At 38.6% G+C, this 19,732-nt stretch overlaps 1 protein-coding gene across 1 annotated transcript in view; it reads left to right on the top strand.

Annotated features, from left to right (window-relative positions):
- Positions 1-8,338, top strand: part of VASH1 (vasohibin 1) — a 36,586-nt gene extending 28,248 nt beyond the window's left edge. The window contains exon 7 of the mRNA XM_069091907.1: positions 263-8,338. Coding sequence (XP_068948008.1) covers positions 263-335 — 73 coding nt within the window. The 3' untranslated portion in view covers positions 336-8,338. The remainder of the gene's footprint in view (positions 1-262) is intronic.
- The last annotated feature ends 11,394 nt before the right edge of the window (positions 8,339-19,732 follow it).

Raw genomic sequence — 19,732 nt, 5'->3', positions numbered from 1 at the left:
CCCTGGCATATTCTATTAACAGGAAACAGAAGAACCACATAAGGGGGAAGGGAAATACCGGGAGGGAGAAAGGGCACAGACCAGGGTAAGCACAAAATGCCAATTCTTTCCTCTTTCGGGCCCTCCCTTTAAGGAATGGAGTGAGACGATAAGAAATTGACATGACTTCCTCTCATTAGCAACTGTCCATTAGTTCCCTCTGACCCATATTACTTACTCATTCATTTCTCCCCCTCTTCCTTCTCTCTTTTCTTCCCTGCAGACCATCTGGTGAAAAGAAGCCTGCTGAACCCAAAGCCATGCCAGACCTCAATGGGTACCAAATCCGGGTGTGAGGTGAGTGGTGATGGTACCACTTGCTTCACAGACTTACCACTACCCCCTGGGCCACAGGACCAAGAGCCACCCACCGTGAGCCTTGATTGAGGGGAGGCGTGGGTTGAGGGGACAGCAGGAGATGCCCAGAGCTCCTCTTCATCTGACAACACTGCTTCCCTTGGGCAGAACATGGGTCTCACCCAGCATTTGTGGAAGAGGCAAACTGGCCCTAAAGGGAAGAAGAAGAAGAGTCAGTATGATCCCAGAGATTTGTTTAATACATCCCATAAAGCAACATGTTGAACAGGTCACACCTGTCTCAGGGCAAGTGGTGTCCCAGAGATAACTGGCTGTGACCACATAGCCCCCACGGGAAGCACTGCCAGGGCTAGACAATGGCCACAGGCCCAGCATAAAGACTGGAGCTACTCCTTAGGCAATGCACCAGAGAACCATGATGCACCAGAGAGAAGGAGAAGGCATCTCTCATACATAGCACTGGCAGCTGTTGCCTCCCGGGCTTTGAGAAGCGCCAGCTGCAGGACTCAGCCTCGAGCCCATGCTGTGGGTCTCTCTGCAGCAGTCTGGACTTCTCCAGAGCTCCAGGGACCTGGTTTTGGAGTCATGTTGGGTTGGATGTAGGTGAGCATACAGAGTAGCACAGACAAAGAAAAAAGTGGGAGGCAAGCGCCATAACTCGTGATAGATGAGACACCACGGAAGGTGTCCGCTCTGGTTCTCCTCCCTTTCCTTAGGCAAGAGCTGAATTCTCCTTCCTCCCCTGTCCCATAGCATCAATACAGTCTTGGTCTTCTTCGTCAGGCGGAGAATCAGGGATTGGGGATGATGATACCTGGGGATTCTTACTCTTCTCTCTTTCACCAGCTAAATTTAGTGATTTTGGTGATGATGATCCCAGCTGTGTGTAATCCTGCCATCCGAGGAGATTTTCAGCCTCAACCCCTAGTCCCAGTAAGAAAGGAGATCTGTGTTGAGATAATCCCTGAGCTCTGCCCACCAGGCATCAAGGGCATTTGTAAAAGGAAATACTAACCAAGGTCTGAGACAGGGAGAGTAGGCAAATAGATTCTGAAAGGATCAGGATGCCCTTGGGTAGGGGGCATCCATAGTTAGTGGGTATGGCATGAATGAAGACGCAGAGAAGAAGCAACCAGACATGTAGGTGGACTGAGAGAAGTGTTTCAGTTGAGTGAAACCCAGGGGTGAGTAGGAAAAGGCAGAGCAGTTCGGAGGGTTAGGGGGTGATAAGAGAAGGCAGTGGGACACTGAGGAGGCCAGGGCATAGTGGCAGAAGGCAAAGAGCATGATGATGAGAGGCCTAGGAGAAGGAACCCGAGACTCACACAGCAAGGAGACTGCAGGATAAAGCCCCGTTACAACAGCAGAGTCATGGGGAGGTGAGGGGGGCCAATCCAGAAGGCTCGACGACAAAGTTCTGGGAGTCTTTGTAAGGTTACAAGGAAGGACTGGACGATGGAGCACAATGGGTATGTTGAAGGAGGGTTGTGTGGGGGTGATAGTCGTCCTCAGAATATCCCAGACAAAGCACCCAGAATAAGTGGACCAGTGGGAGAAGGAAAATCAAGGCAGAGCGAGTGCTGGGGGATGCTTTTGGGGAGACAGAAAGCATAACATTCATAGATTTCAGAAAGAGGAAACATTCATGCTATTGAATTAAAAAGACAGTGGACGTTTAGCTGAGACATGTGGATAGGAGCATGGGAACAGACACAGAGCACTGCGATGACCCTGGAGTGGTTTATCCTACCCTAAGTGGTTGTTGGGTCACTGAGTGGGGGCAGGGGATAGAGCAGAAACGGATATAGGGCAGAGGTCAGTGGAAAAACTGATAGGGCCTAGAAAAGAAGACAAGCCTCAGGCCCAGAAAGAGGAAGCAAGCTTGGTGCTGACCAGGACTCCCACTCCCAGTCATTACAACTATGGGGGCAGGCATCAAAGCAAGCCAGCACTTCAGAATGCCCCTAGCCCAGAGGAAACCAGCCTGGGCCTCAGGGCTTGGCACAGATGTTCAGATCTTGTGGAGTAGGCACTGACCTCTCTCAGGAGGCCCTGGTTTGGGTGCTCAGGGGTTATAGCGACCATCTGCTACTGAGGCTATAGCACATTTGGCTTAGTCTGGAGAAGTGGAAAGAACAGGAGCTGCCTTTCCTGGCCCTCAGTAAGGGGAAGTTATACCCGGTCACAGCTGTTACTGGTATGTGGGTATGGGAGGGAGTTATTAGGCTCAAGAGGAAACAGTTGCCTATCTCAGCAACTGTTAAACCCCAAAGATTGCCAAGAGGCTTTGGGGTGACAGCTGGTCCATCTGATTTGGAGTCAGCAACCCCAGGCTTGGCCTTACCAGACCAAAGGGCCAGCCATCTACTAAACTACCTATAGCCAAATGCAGCCCCAGGAGTTGGGGTAGAAGGTGGGGAGGAAGGTGGATAGTCAGACTCTAGTCTCACTAGCACACATTCAGGGCTAATAGGCAACCCGACTTCCTTCCCCTGCCAGCCCTACACCCAGCCCTCGAAAGAAAAGAACCTAAGGATGTGTCTACACTAACAACCAGGAATCTTATTTCACAATACTAGGAAGGAACCTAATCTTCCCCATCCCATTCCCTACCATTCATTCCACAGAGGTTTCCTACACAGTTAGGTAATGATGGTCATGACATTTTTAATGAAGATAATAACTCCCTTTGGCAGGATGAGCCATAAAGCTGAAAATGAGTGATTCATTGATATAGTGTGGCCCCTTAAATTTTGCCCCAGTTTGGGTCACACACCCCTCTAGTGAAAAGGAGGTACGAGGTGGTAACTTGAGGATAGGAGGTTCCGCCACCTCTTCCTGTTACAGAGAAAAGCAAAGCAGCTGCTTAGCCTTTGCTGTTGGTGATTTTCCCAGACTATTCTCTGGGGCTTGGGGTGATGTAAGGAAAATCATGTAAAAAAAACCCACTGGTGCTTTTTATTTATTTTTTAAAAGTGTTTTTTATATGTAGCAATTCCACCTGCCTTCCCTCCCCCACTATGTTTACACTTTGTTCCCTGGGGAGGGTGGGAGAGAAGGACTAGGCAGCTCTCTGGAATCGAAGTGGGAAAGCAGGAAGTTTTGATTTTAGCTTCCCGGTTGGGGGAAGGCATCCACCCCAGGCCAATGTTTGCTTGAAGCTAGTGTGAAGAGAGACATTGACCCTATTGCCTTTTCCTTCCAGTATCAATTTAATTGAGTTCCCCTCTGACTCTACCATCTCTGGAAGCTCCTGGTCTCTCTATGTGGCCAAAGACAATTGTAACAGTGGTTGAAAAGTAAATAACTTTTCCAATTAATTTCATAGTTTGATGTTGAAATTTGTTTTAATTCCCAAGGTAAGATTAAAAATAATCTGAAAGAATTTTAATTTTATAGTTTCCTGCATTGACATTAAAAGATAACTCTGAGGGCAAAATAGAAACAGATAACACTATATAATAGGTGCATTCCCCACCCCATTCTTTCATTTGAGCATACCAACACATCCTCTGGCTGCTTTCAATCCAACCTGTATAGGAAGTTGGGAAGGTAAGCCCTACTTCTAACCATTTGTGACTCATGAGGCTGTAACTTATTGGCTCCTTTCAACCACATGGTGGATTCTTGTTGAAAGTATTTTTTGACGTTTTAGAAAGCTGTGAAAGAACCTGAAGGATCCCTTGGTGGTCCCTCTGTCCTTCGACAGCAGCAAGAAAGCAGGGTGCTACATCTAATAAAAAAAAGTGGGCATTCTCCAGATGGTGTCTTCTTGGATGCAGCCCTCCAACTAACAAGATGTGATAGAAATAAAGGGCAGAGAAAGAACCATCTTCAAGGTCAGGGGTTGGTGTGGGTGAAATGACACCTGCTGCGTTGATAACAAAGGATCTTAGCCCTGTTTCTTACCTGGGTGACTTCGGGCACTTCACATCTGTGGACTTCAAATAAAAAGAAAATCTATCCAATGAAGGGTGTGACTAGATAACTTCTAAGGTATGTTCCTTCTGGCTACATATCTCATGATAACTCCTGGGATAATCGCATAATTATTTAGAAAGTTATTTTAGCTATCTTGGAATGTACTTAACTAACAGGTTATGAATTAAAATATGGAAATTTTCTACCAATTTCAAATGTCATGATTTGATCATTCATACTTTGGCGACACCATTGGAAGTTCTATAATCTTTAGTTATTTGACCTCTGATGGTTATTATTATTATTATGCTCTACTCTGTCACCAGTATAATAAAATCATAAGAGGGCCAATATGGCAGAGAGAAGTCTTATTGCCAGAAAAGTTGACAGAGTTCTCCTCAGTTGCCCTCAGCAACATTAAATCAAGGCTCTAAACAGATTATAGAGCAACAGAACCCACAAAAAAGATGGAGTGAAACCATTTTCCAGATTAAGATAACTTAGAAGAACTTCTGGAAAGGCCTGTGCTACTTGAGAAAAGGGAAGCCCAGCCCAATGCAGATGTTATCCTGGCAAGTCAGTGGGAGGCTCCTAGCCTCTTCAAGTACAGATCAGTAAACAAAGCCCGCACATCCTGACTCATCAGGCCAGCTGTGAGGCCCTAGTGCAGAAAATAAATTGTGAGCCCTGGAACCCTGGCACAACAAGTGTGGCTTAGGCCAGGCCCCCTGAGTACAATGGGTAAGCCACAAGCACTTGAAACCCCAGCTTTTAAAACCAGTGATCAGGTCTCTGGCATCCAGCATAAGAAGCTTGAGACAGTGCCCCCCTGTGCCTCAGGAGCAGAGCTCAACTTTAAAGATCAGAAAGCAGGCTGAGAAATTAGTAAGAAACAGAAAAGAGCCCTGACCATGGGAAGCTACGATAGTGACAGAGAAGATCAAAACAAAACTTAGGAAAGGACAACACTGTCAAAATGCCTACATATGAAGCCTCAAAGGGGAATATGAATTAGTTGCAAACCCCAAAAGTCCTCTTGGAACAACTCAAAAAGGATTTTAAAAAATCAAGTTAAGAGAGGTAGAAGAAAATTTGGGGGGGAGGGAGAAATGAGACAGGCAGGAGATTTATTAAAAAAAAAAAAGTCAACAGCTTGGAAAAGGAAGCAAAAAAATTGACTGAAGAAAATAACTCCTTTAAAAAAATGGAACTGACTAAACTAAGAAAAAATCCACTGGGGAAAAAAAAAACTCCTTTACAAGTAGAATTGGACAAATGGAAAAGAAGACACAAAAGCTAACTGAAGAAATTAATTCCTTAAAAATTAAAATTGGGCAAGTGGAAGCTTATAACTATGAGAAATCAAGAACCAGTCAAACAAAATCAAAAGAATGGAAAAAATACAAGAAAATATAAAATACCTCATTGGAAAAACAATGAACCTGGAAAATAGATCCAGGAGAGATGATTTAAGAATTATTGGACTTCTTGAAAGCCATGGTAAAAAAAAAAAAGAGAGACCAGACAGAATCTTTCGAGAAATTATTAAGGAAAACTGTTCTGATATCCTAGAACCAGAAGGTAAAATAGTCATTGAAGGAATCAACAGACCACCTCCTGAAAGAGATTCCAAAATAAAAACTCCAAGGAATATTGTAGCCAAATTCCAGAATTATCAGGTCAAGGAGAAAATATAGCGAGTAGTCATAAAGAAATAATGCATATATTAAGGAGTGACAATCAGAATTACACACTTAGCAGCTTCTATAATAGAGGATCAGAGAGTTTGAAATATGACATTCCAGAAGACAAAGGAATGTGGATTACAACCAGCAAAAAAGTGAGCATAATCTTTCAGGGGAAAAGATGAATATTCAATGAAATAGGAGACTTTCAAACTTTCCTGATGAAAAGACCAGAGCTGAACAGAAAATTAGATCTTGAAATACAAGACTCAAAAGAAGCATAAAAAGGTAAACATGAAAGAGAAATAGGATCCAAATACTTAGAGGAGAAGTTAAGTAGTTACAGGAAGAAATGGACAGCAAAACTATACTAGTGAGGGAACTCAGCTTCCCCTTCATGGAACAAGATTAATCTAACCACCATATAAACATGATAGAAGTTAAGGAGGTGAATAGAATTTTAGAAGTTAGATATGATAGACCTCTGGTAAAAATTGAATAGGGACAGAAAGAAATACACATTTTTCTCAGTGGTACATGAAACCTATGCAAAAACTAATATAATAGGGCAATAATATAATAATAGCCAAGCACGAGCAGTTTTCCAGAGGACTGCTGCTGTGAATAGCTTCAAGTTTCTGATTACATAGTATAGTGAACTCTCTATTTATTCAGCAGTAAATTAAAGCAAAACATTCACAGAAATCAAAGTACAGCATTCACAATGTTATAACAACTTATCACTAAAATGGCCACATAGTTTCCACCAAAGTGGCCACATATTTTTAAACAAAGCACAATCATTTAGTAACTCAATTATTCAGTAAGTCCTTAATTCAATCATCCTTAAGGAAGCTTGTCTCCTTAATGGACACAAAGTACAAAGGTCAAAGTTCTCCACCCCTGGGTCACAGTAAATCATAATCTTCTCAGTCAGCATCAGGTGACCAAGAAGAGATCTTTTCATCTTGACTCCAGGCTGGCTCTCAGATTCCATGGTTCCTCTTCCATGATCCCAGCTCCTGCCTGAATCTACATAACTGTCACCTGGGTTCAAAGGCAAGCAGCTCCCAGTTTCTTGTCAAGTTCTTCGTCCAGCTCCTTGTCCAGTCCCTGTTCCATATTGAAGCTCACAGTGTCCAGTCCACCTCAAGTCCTTCACAGTTCCTGTTTTGGGGAAGACAAAGCTTAGCAGAGTCAAAAGAACATCCATCCACATTGCCGGCACCTTTATCAATTCACTATCTGCCTGTGAAATCAACAGGGACTCACAAACAAGAGTTCAACACAAATCATCAACATAGAAATCAGCACAGACCCACAAACAAGATCTGCGAACTCAAGACAAATCATCGGTACAGTCCCAGGACCTCCAAAACCCTTCTCCAGGACTTCTGCAAACAGACAATCAGAAAATCCTCTTTTAGGCCTTCCAATAAGGTCCCAGGGCTTCTGTAGAAAGTATCACAAACAAACATCAACACAGACAGAACAGACAAACATAGAGTGCCAGGACACCACAAGTTTTCTCCTTCCCCATCACAAGAGCTCCCTTCTCAGTTCTGCTTTCTCCAGCCTGGGCCTCTCCTTATATATGGTCATTAGCTTCTCCCCTTCCTGTTGCAGGAGTTCACAAGTTCTAGGGTTCACAAGTTGTGGGATTAGATTTTCAAGTTCTGCATTTTAATACAATCGTGAACTGTGAACTGAAACAAGGTGTTAACTACTTCTGTGTTAATTAAATAGCTGAAACAATGTGTTAATTCAATAGCTGAAACAAGGTCTTAACTACTTCTTTGTTTGCCATTACAAAACCTCACAATCAAATGCAGAAAGGCAAAAATATTAAATGCATCCTTTTCAGATTATGATGTAATAAAAATTATATGTATTAAATTGCCATGGAAAGATAGACTAAAAACTAATTGGAAATTAAATAATCTAACCCTAAAGAATGAGTGGGTCAAACAACAAATCATAGAAAATTTCAGTAATTTCGTCAAAAAGAACAACAATAATGAGACTAACATACCAAAACTTATGGGATGCAGCCAAAGCCATTCTTAAGGGACTTTTTATATCACTAAATGCTTACATGAATAAAATAGAGAAAGAGGAGATCAATAAATTGGATATGCAACTAAAAAAGCTAGAAAAAGAACAAATTTAAAACCCCCAATTAAATACCACATTAGAAATTCTAAAACTGAAAGGAAAGATTAATACAATTGAAAGTAAGAAAATTATTGAACTAATAAATAAATCCAAAAGCTGGTTTTATGGGGAAAACAACAACAGTAAAATAGATAATCCTTTGGTTAATTTGATTACCAAAAGAAAGAAGAAAACCAAATTACTAGAATCAAAAATGAAAAGGGTGAATTCACCACCAATGAAGGGAAAATTAAAGCAGTAATTAGGAGCTGTTTTGCCCTATATGTATGCCAATAAATCTAACAATCTAAAATGGATGAATATTTACAAAAATAAAATTACCCAGATTAACAGAAAAGAAAAGAAAATACTTAAGAAACCCCATTTTAGATGAAGAAATTGAACAAGCTATTAATGAACTAAGAAAAAAATTTCAGAGCCAGATGGATTTACAAGTGAATTCTACCAAAACTTTAAAGAACAATTAATTATAATATTATATAAAGTATTTGGAAAAATAGGGAAGGGAGGCTAACCAAATTCCTTTTATGATACAAATATTGTGCTAATACCTAAAACAGGAAGAGCTAAAACAGAGAAAGAAAATTATAGAGCAATTTCCCTGATGAATATTGATGGAAAATATTAAATAAAGTATTAGCAAAGATATTACAGCAGTTTATCACCAGGGTATTAGACTATGACCAAATGGGTTTTATAGCAGGAATACAGTTGTCTCACTATTACAAAAATTATTAGCATAATTGACTATATCAATAACAAAACTAACATATCATATAACTATCTCAATAGATTTAGAAAAAGCTTTCGACAAAATACAGAACCCATTCATATTAAAAAAAAAACACTAGGGAGTATAGGAATAAATGGAGTTTTCCTTAAAATGATAAGTATTATGTATCTAAAATCATCAGCAAGCATTATATGTAATGAGGATGAGCTAGAAGATTTCCCAACAAGATCAGGGGTAAAACAAGGATGACCATTGTCACCACATCACTATTATTCAGTATTGTATTAGAAATGTTTGCTTTAGCAAAAATAGAAGAAAAAAACTAAAGGAATAAGAATAGGCAATGGAGAAACAAAACTATTACTCTTTGCAGATGATGGTTTACTTAGAGAATCCTAGAGAACCAATTAAAAAACTGCTTGACACTATGAACACTTTAACAAAATTGTAGGATTTAAAATAAACACACATAGATCATCAGTATTCTATATATTACCAACAAAGCCCAGCAGCAAGAAATGGAAAGAGAAAGTTCATTTAAAATAACTGTAGACAAAATATTTAGGAGTCTATCTTCCAAGACAAATTTAGGTACTATATGAACGCAATTACAAAACACTTTTCACACAAATAAAGTCAGAGCTAAACAATTGGAAAAATACCATTTGTTCATAAGTAGGCTGAGCTAATATAATAAAAATGATAATTCTAGTTAAGATAATTTACTTATTAAGTTATTAATAAGTAATTTATTAACTTTACCATGAATTCATTAATCATCAATTAATTATTTATTATATTAAATGTATATATTATATTTATACATTAATTATTTGTTTATTAATTAATTTACTTATATTGCCATACCAATCAAACTACCAAAAATTATTTCATAGAGCTAGAAAAAAATAATAAAATTTATCTGGAAGAACAAAAGGTCAAGAATATCAAGGGAATTAAGGGGGGAAAATGAAAAGGAAGGTGAACTAGCTGTACCAGATCTAAAACTCCATTACAAAGTGCCAACCATCAAAACTATGTGGTACTGGCTAAGAAATAAAATGGTGGATCAGTGAAATAGGTTAGGTACATAAGACACTGTAGTAAATGACTATTATCCCAGAGAAGCACAAAAAAAGGTAAAAGGACCCAAAAACTCCAGCTTCTGGGATAAGAACTTACTATTTGACAAAAACTGCTGGGAAAACTGGAAAATATTGTGACAGAAATTAGTTATAGACTAACATCTCACACCCTATAAGAAGATAAGGTCTAAATGGGAACAGTATTTAGATACAAAGGGTGATACCATAAGCAAATTACGAGAGCAAGGAATAGTTTACCTGTCAGATCTTTGTAGAAGGGAAGAATTTATGACCAAACAAAAGATAGAGAATATTATGAATTGCAAAATGGATAATTTTGATTACATTAAATTAAAAAGGTTTTACACAAACAAAAAGTAATGCAGCCAAGATTAGAAGGAAAACAGAAAGCTGAGAAATTCTTTTTACAGTCAGTGTTTCTGATAAAAACCTCATTTCTCAAATATAGAGAGAACTGAGTGAAATTCATAGGAATACAAGTCATTCTCCAATTGACAAATGCTCAAAGGATATGAATAGGCAGTTTTCAGATGAAGAATTTATAATATATATAGTCATATGAAAAAAAGGCTCTAAATAACGATTGAACAGAGAAACTGAAATTAAAACAACCCTGAGGTACCACCTCACACCTATCAGAATGGCTAATATGACAGAAAAGGAAAATGATAAATGTTGGAGATGGGGGGAAATTGGAACACTGATGCACTGTTGGTGGAGTTGTGAATTGATCCAAACATTCTGGAGTGCAATTTGGAACTATGACCAAAGGGCAACCAAACTATACATGTCTTTTGATCCAGCAATACCACTACTGGGTCTGTATCCCAGAGAGACACAAAAAAAGGTAAAAGGATCCAAATATACAGAAATATATATAGCAGTTCTTTCTGTGGTGACAAAGACCTGGAAATTAGGGGGATCCCCACCAATTGGGAATGCCTAAACAAGTTGTGATATATGAATGTAATGGAATACTATTGTCCTATAAGAAATCATGAGCACAAAGATTTCCAAAAAATCTGGAAAGATTTATATGAACTGATGCTGAGTGAAATAAGCAGAACCAGGAGAACACTGTGCACAATAACAACACTGTGTGATGATCAATTATGACAGACAATGATCCAAGACAATTCCAAGGACTTATGATGGAAAATGTTGTTCGCATTCAGAGAAAGAACTATGGAATCTGAATTCAGATCAAAGCATACTTTTATTTTCACTTTTTTTGTTTTTGTTTTTCTTTCTTGTTGTTTTACCTTTTGTTCTGAGTCTTCTTTCACATAATTAATGTGGAAATACATTTGATATGAATGTATAAATACAGCCTATATCAGATTGCTTGCTATCTTGAAAATCAAAGCATATTTTTTTCACTTTTTTTGGCTTTTCCCTTTTGTTCTGTTTCTTCTTTCACAACATGACTAATGTGGAAATACATTTCCATTACTGCATATAGTTATATGTTACTGTTACAATATTGGATGCCATTTTTACATGACTCACACTGATTGAAATAACTATATTATATTTCTTTACAAATTAATCAGTCTTGAATAATGGCTGCAGCTTTATTTTAAGACCAAAAGTTTCACATAAAAGTATAACTATGGCAAGAGCACATAAGCATATATGATTACTCATATGTCAGTTCCTCAAGCAAAAAAAATGATCCTTTAAAGGAAAAGAAAATTTAAAAAAATATTATATGAAATTAAAATTGTCTAAGCAGAAGTTCTAATTGGTTATAAGCACCAAAATTATTAAACCATAAGATTACTAGCAAAAACCTATTGATTGGTGTCTCTCAGCACAAAAAAGACCATTTTCAAGTTTGTGGGAATAGTTAAATCGCTTTCTTCTACATTTAGTTCTTGCCCCGGAGTGGAGAAAGGTGGGAGGCAACAAAGATGACAATTATCCACAATCCATAAGTATTTTAGTTTTGGATATAAATGTCAATGAATCCATTTCACATTATTTATTTATTGCTTTTTGGAGAGCTATTGGGGTTATGTGACTTGCCCAAGGTCACACGGCTAGTTTTTGTGTTAAGTGTCTGAGGCTGGATTTGAACTGAGGTCCTCCTGACTCCAGGGCACCAGTGCTCTATTCACTGCACCACCTAGCCTCCCCTATCCATTTCACTTTAGAAAAAAATTTGTTAAACACCCATATACACACACAATCCAACACTGAAGGGGACTTTGTACTCAGTAATTTAAATCAGTCTTGTCTTGTCCCTATACTCTGAGTCTGCCATGATTCCCAAGTAACTGGATAAGTGGGGTGATATTAAGCTTCTCAGACCTGTAACCTCCCCTCATTCTACCTTTCCTGGGAGTTGGGACTAATTTGGGAATAACTTGTTCCAAAGAAGCAAAAATAAATAGCTGTCAAATTACATTATCCTCAAATCAGAGAATATCTAGTCTAAACCTCTTTCTTTTACAGACAAGAAGGTAAGGACCAGAGGAATTAAGTAATTTACTTTAGATCACATGGGTAGTAAGCAGTATGGGCCAGATTTCAATAAATATTTGTCAGTCAGTCAGTAAACATTTATTAAGTCCCTACTATATGTCAAGCACTATGCTAAGCACTGGTCCCATTGAGGTCAATGACCTCCTGATCTGGCTTTGAACCTGTCAGTGAATGTTGTTGCAATGGTACCTGCCTCTTCTTCCAATTAGTCAGGCAGTTACAAAGATGCAACTCAAACTCTCTGGACATTTAAGATAAAACATGCATGTCATAGAGTAGAAAGAGTCCTAGATTTAGAATCAGAGAATTTGCATCCCATCCCAGGTCAGCCACCTGTGTGACCAAAAGCAAGTGATTTAATTTCTCTGGGCTTCTGCTCATTCATCTATGAAATAAAGAGGTTCCCTTTCATCTCCAAAATTAAAATTCTATGACCTCTGAGATTCCATTCAGCTCCAAATCTATGGTATTATGTCAAGAAACATTTAAGCTTTGTGATTCATGTTGGTAAAGTTCTGTATCCATCCTACTGCAAATTTAATTTATACTGAGTATTTCATTTTTTGAGAAATGATATTTGGCAAGTAAATGCTTTATGATAATGGTGAAAAACAGACACCTTTGTTCTTCAATGAAAACACAAATTCCATAATTTCAGTCAAATAGGGAACGTATGAAAAAAGTCATAGGCATGGGGAGGCACACACAGAAAAAATAAAATTGGCCTAAGTGTATCAGAATTGATAGTTGAAAATGGTTTCCTGACATGATATGCATCTAAGAGGAGCAGCTTCTTCAGCAGAAGAAAAATTATGTATTTTGTAGAATGATTAAGATTAACTAGGAATTGCTTATGAAAGAACTTGAGCAAACTGTTGGCTATCGTCCAGTGTTGCCAGCTGAAAGGGGACTTTAAATATTTCAGAAGAGGTAATGTTCTGGTTGTTTTGTTCCAGAGACTCTGGTCAACATTAAAGTTAGTTTTCAGCAGAATTAAACTGAACTGGCAAAGGTAGGACTTCAGCGAGATAAAAAGATATAATGAAACTTAGAGGTGTATGAAGTTTCTTATTAATTATATTTAAAAAGAATAGAAATTAATGTCAAAAGAGGGATGCTACAGAAAAGATATATGGATCTAGACCTAGAATTTCATTAGGGCAGATAACTCCTGGTGTAGAAATTCCTTTCACCAATGTATACCAGCATCTTACTTGTAATTTATGGCCTTATAGGATTGCCTAAGGTCCAGCATCATACAAACAGTAGGATAAAGAGGCAAGACTTGAACCCATGTCTTTCCAACTCAAGGCTGGCTCTATCCACAACACTATATTGCCACATGTATGCATTAGTTTATGTATTTATGTGTGTATGTACATGTGAAAGACAGAGAAAAGCAGAAAGACAAACACACAGAGTATTATATATAGATATAAATAGGGGTATATTACATCTATGAAGTAGTTAATGATTTTAAAATTGAGATATTTATATAAAAAAACTATATACTTCTTTTTTTTAAAAAAGCAATTGGGGTTAAATAACTTGCTCAAGGTTACACAGCCAGTTATTTCTGGGTGTGGTGCTGAGTATCTGAGCCCGGATTTGATCCAGGTCATCCTGACACTGGAGCCGGTGCTCTTACTCGCTGAGCCACCTGGCTGCCCCTAAACAATTGGGGTTAAGTAACTTGCTCAAGGTATCATGGCCAGGTGTTTCTGGGTGGGTGCTAAGTGTCTGAGCCCAGGATTCGATTTCCAGGTCTTCTCAACACTGGAGCTGGTGCTCTTACTCGCTGTGCTACCTGGCTGCCCCTATATACTTCTTTTTGAAAGACCTGTTAAATGCATAGTCATCAATCTCCAGAACAAATGCAAAATCAAAATAACTTAATTATATAATAATTTCTTTATTATCCACATGCAGGTTATAACTGACTCTCACAAAAAATCTTGGAAATATTTAATCAGCTACTTCTCAGGACAAAGCAGAATACAAATAATACACAGGTTTCCAGTAATCACTTCCTCTTACTTCTTATTACTTATTCCCAAATAATGAGTTCCATGACATACCAATTAGTCCTACATTCCCCTTCCTGGTAGAAAGTAATCCTTTGTTTGGGGTCTTCCACCCCTAACCTCAAGATATGTAATGGTAAGAACATTTGAAGACCTTCCCTGCCCCTTAATAGGCCTATGCCCTTTAATGGGCCTCATCTGGAGCCCAACAAGAGAAGCTTGCTTGGCTGGGGGCTTCTTGTTCAGGAAGGCCTTTTGTTACTCTGTAATTAGGCAGTGGGTCTTGAAGGTTGTGATGTTCTCTGACCCTGGAGAAGGCTAAATACACTCCCCGAGGTGAGCTTTTCTTTGGGGCTCACTTTGGGAAGAGTTGTGTGATTTGGCCAGATGAAACTCTGGGCAGCCATTCAGCCCTCCCCTCCTCCTGCCTTTGAAAACACAGATGTTGGTGATTCTCTCTCTGGGAACTAACTGTATGTATGTAATGGTCAGATAGCTGGAAGCCCTGTCTGTTGAATTGTGTTATTTTCTCTGTTTGTATTTTTTGTTTGCTTGTAACTTCTGTTTGTATTTTCTTTGAAGTTCAGGGGACTGAATTTTTCCCCTGAACTAGGTAAATGGTATATGTTTGATTAAAGTAAGATCATTAACCCTTTTTGAGTTGCTTTCTAAGCAACTAAACAGATCTAAGAACCTGTGCTAGCAGCTATCCTGGATATGCTAGGGTGCTTGCTGCTACAACATGTTCCCTGATCTTCCTGTACACTACTGACACCACATTGGGAAGAACTTAACAAAGCTACCCCTGGGTGTTGATAGGAAATGCAGATATCATTATTGACCTGAATAAACAGGCTTCATTTGAAAAGTGTTAGCAAAAGTACTTAAAGTTTAGGGAGTGATAGGATAAAGTAGTCAGCAGCTTAAATAAAATTTACTAGTATTATCTCCACTAGCATGGAGTTGACCATACTGACTTCTGCTGAAGAAAGTGCAAGAACTTGTTTTATACGAAAAAAGACTCATATCTATGGGGAAAACATACATGAAGTAATGTAAGATAACCATTACTACACTTCCAAAAAAGGGGTAGGGAGCATGGGCCCTAATAGAATAGAATAGCACTTATATAAAGTATTATGGTTTGCAAAGCACTTTACAAATATTATTTCAATTAATGCTCACAACAACCCTGAAAAATATATACCATTTTTATGATCATTTAACAGAAAAACAAACTGAGACAAACAGTGGCTAAATCATTAGCTCTGGGTTACTCAGCTAGTAAGGGCAGCAAGATGACTCTGCTGGATAAAGTGATAGGCCAGGAGTCAGGAAGACCTGAGTTCAAATTTGGCCACAGACAATTGCTAGCTGTGTGACTCTAGGCAAGTCACTTAACCCTGTTTGCCTCAGTTCTTCATCTATAAAATGAGGTGGAGAAGGAAATGGCAAACTGCTCAGTAGCTTTGCCAAGAAAACTTCAAAGGCCCTGGAGTCAGGAGGACCTGAGTTCAAATCCAGCCTCAGACACTTAACACAAAAATTAGCCATGTGGTCTTGGGCAAGTCACTTAACCCCAATTGCCCCTCCAAAAAGCAAAAAAAAAAAAAAAAAAAAAACAAACTTCAAATGGGGTCACAAAAAGTTGAACACAACCAAACAACAACATTGAGCTAGTAAGCATCTGGGTCTAAATTTGAATTTCCTGATTTCAGGTCTAGTGTCTGCTATACTGCCAGCTGATTCTACACATACATAAAAGATACGTATATGTGTATCAGTGTATACATGCATGCAGGTGCTATGTGAAAGACAGCACAATAGGTAGAGATCCTTGGAGATAGGAAAATAAATCTTTCAATCTTGCCTCCGACAAATACTAGCTTTGTGGTCGCTTAACCTTCATATTATAGGAAAATTCAGTCTGGAATTACAGCCAAGTCGCTGATTTGCTAGAGTGGAAGGAATTGCTACCTTAGGATTTTCCAACATCAAAGAAATCACAGGTTTGTGCTGCCACAACCCCACAAACCCCCTCAAATGCATTTATGTTTTTGTTAAGAGGTACAAGAAAAGGAGGTGAAACCAAAAAGGTGGAGAGAAGGCAGGGACTCACCTGAGCTCTCCCTTAAACCCCTCCAAAGACCTTTAATCAATGCCCTAAAACAAATTCTGAGTGACAGAACCCAGAAGATTATCAGGAAGGGGAACAGTTTTTAGCCCAAACAAATTAAAAGTTTGGCAGGGCAGGGTGAGAATGGAGTGCAGTCCAGTGCAAGCCAGGGCAGAGCAGATCAGGCCTGAGGAAATCAGGAGAAGGCCTTTGGAGCAAATGGATCAGTAGCTGCAGCTGCTTCCCAAGCTCTCAGCCCACAGATGGTAAGGGGGTTGAACTATTGGTCAGAAGGAATTACAGGGGTCTTTTTGCTGGTACTGAGGACAGGACTCTGTTGTTTTGCCCACACTCAGATCCAAGTCACAGTCCTGGGTGGCAGTCCCAGGGCAAGAAGGACCACTAGCTTAGCACTGGGGGGGAGGGGGGGAGAAGAGTGCTTGTGCTTGCTCATAGAGCAGAGCATAGCCCAGGAGAGTAGTACACACACTAATCCTGAGATCATACCACTTTGAAAAATTGAAAACTTAGAGGTCCCTAGAAGTATTTTTGAAAAACAACTTCACAAAACCCTTGAAACTTCAGACAATGTGTCCTCCACCCTAGAAGCAGAGCCCAACTTCAGCAAAGAGTTAAAGGTCAAGAAATAGGGTGGGAAAATAAGCAAACAACAAAAGAAAATTCTGACCATAGAGAGTTAGTATGGTGACAAGGAAGTTGAAAACATGCTGTGAAAAGAAGACAGCAAAGTCAAAAAAGCCTCCAAGAAAAATTAGTAATATTCTTGGAAGCCCTGGCAGACCTCAAAAAAGGATTTTAAAAATCAAGTAAGAGAAGTAGAGGAAAAATTGGGAAGAGAAATCGGAGTGATGCAAGAAAATCATCAAAAAAGAATCAACAGCTTAGTAAAGGAGGCACACATGCACACACACATCACACACACTACACACATACACACACATACATATACACATGCACAAATACTGAAGAAAATTAAATCTTAAAAAGCAGAACAGGCCAAATGATAAAAGAGGCATAATCTCTGATGAGGAGAAGGATGCTTTGAAAAGCAGATTTGGGTAAATGGAAAAAAGATATGCAAAAATTCACTGAAGAGAACTCTTTTTAAAAAGCAGAATTGACCAAATGGGAAAAAAGGTTAAAAAATTTTGTTTTAAGAAAAGAACTTAATTAAAAAAATATAATTAGCCAAATGGAAAAGGAGGTACCAAACCTCACTGAAGAAAATAATTCCTAAAAATCAGAACTGAGCAATGTGGAAGTTAATGACTCTATGAAACATCAAGAAACAATAAAACAAAACCAAAAGAATGAAAAAAATATAAGAAAACGTGAACTACTTTATTGGAAAAACAAATGACCTGGAAAACAGATCCAGGAGAGATCATTTAAAAATTATTGGACTTCCTGAAAGTCATGATCAGGAGAGGATCCTAGACATCATCTTTCAAGAAACAATCAAGGAAAAGTACCCTGACATTCTAGAAAGAGAATAGAAATTAAAAGAATCCATTGATCACTTCCTGAAAGAGATCCAAGATGAAAACTCCCAGGAATATCATAGTCAAATTCCAAAGCTCCCAGGATAAGGAGAAAATATTGCAAGCAGCCAGAAAGAAACAATTCAAGTATTGTGGAGGCACAGTCAGGATAATACCAGATTTAATAGCTTCTGCATTAAAGGATCACAGAACTGGGAATATGCTATTCTAGAGAGAAAAGGAGCTAGGTTTACAACCAAGAATCACCTACCAGCAAAATTGAGCATTCAATTCAATTGAGCATTCAACTCAATTGAGCATTCAATTGAGCATTCAACTCAATTGAGCGTTCAATTGAGCCTTCAGGGGAAAAAATGGATATTAGGTGAAATAGATGATTTTCAAGAATTCCTGATGGGAAGACCAGAGTTGAATAGAAAATTTGACTTCTAAATTCAAGACTCAAGAGAAGCATAAACAGGTAAATGGGAAAAGGAAACCATAAGGGACTTAAAAAGATTGAACTGTTTACATTTCTACATGGGAAAATGATATTTGTAACTCCAGAACTTTTTCATTAAGGCTGTTAGAAGGAGTATATATAGACAGATGGCACAGATGTGAGTTGATTATGATGGGATGATACTTTAAAAATAAAATTAAGGGGCAAGAAAGAGTAATGCACTGGGAGAAAGGGAAAGGGAGAGGTAGAATGGGGTAAATTATCTCATATAAAAGAGGCAAGAAAGAGCTATTACAGTGGAGAGGAAGATGGAGAGGTGGTAGAGAACACTTAAACCTTACTCTCATCAGAAGTGACTCAAATAATATACAAACTCGTTCAATTTGCTATAGAAATCTATCTTACCCTACATGAAAGTAAGAGGAAAAGGGAATAAGAGAAAGGGGGTGGTATTCATAGAAGGAAAGGTGGATTGGAGGAGGCAATAGTCAGAAGCAAAACATTTTTGAGGAATGACAGAGAAAAGAGAGAGAAAATAAAACAAACAAGGGTGAAATAGAATGAAGAGAAATACAGTTAGCAATCATAACTGTGAAAAAATATTTTAGGCAAATTTATCTGATAAAGGCCTCAAATATATAGAGAAATGAGTCAATTTTCTAAAACTAAGAGCCATTCTTCAATAGAAAAATGGTCAAAGAAATATGAACAGTTTTTAGATGAAGTAAGCAAAGCTATTTATGGCCATATTAAGCTCTAATGCTCTAAATCACTATTGACTGAAGAAATGCAAATTAACACACTACTGAGGTACTACCTCACACCTCTTAGATTTGCTAATAGGACAGAAAAGGAGAAAGATAAATAGGAGATACTGGAAAAATGAGTTGGTTGGGTTGTGAATGGATTCAACCATTTTTCAGAGCAATTTGGAACTACACCCAAATATTTATAGCAGCTCTTTTCTGGTGGCAAGAAACTAGAATTTGAGGGGATGTCTATCTGTTGGGGAATGGCTGAACAATTTGTGGTATATGATTGTGATGGAATACTATTGTGACATAAGAAATGATGAGCTAAATGCTCTCAGAAAAGCCTGGAAAGAGACTTATCTGAACTGATAAAGGTGAAATGAATAGAACCAGGAAAACACTGTACATAAT

The sequence above is a fragment of the Petaurus breviceps genome, unplaced genomic scaffold (assembly GCF_028583685.1).
Source record: "Petaurus breviceps papuanus isolate PSGF00001 unplaced genomic scaffold, PetGlider_PUasm1.0 189, whole genome shotgun sequence".
Taxonomy (NCBI): domain Eukaryota; kingdom Metazoa; phylum Chordata; class Mammalia; order Diprotodontia; family Petauridae; genus Petaurus; species Petaurus breviceps.
The sequence above is the reverse complement of the archived record's forward strand: the minus strand, read 5'-3'. Positions and strand labels throughout refer to the sequence as shown.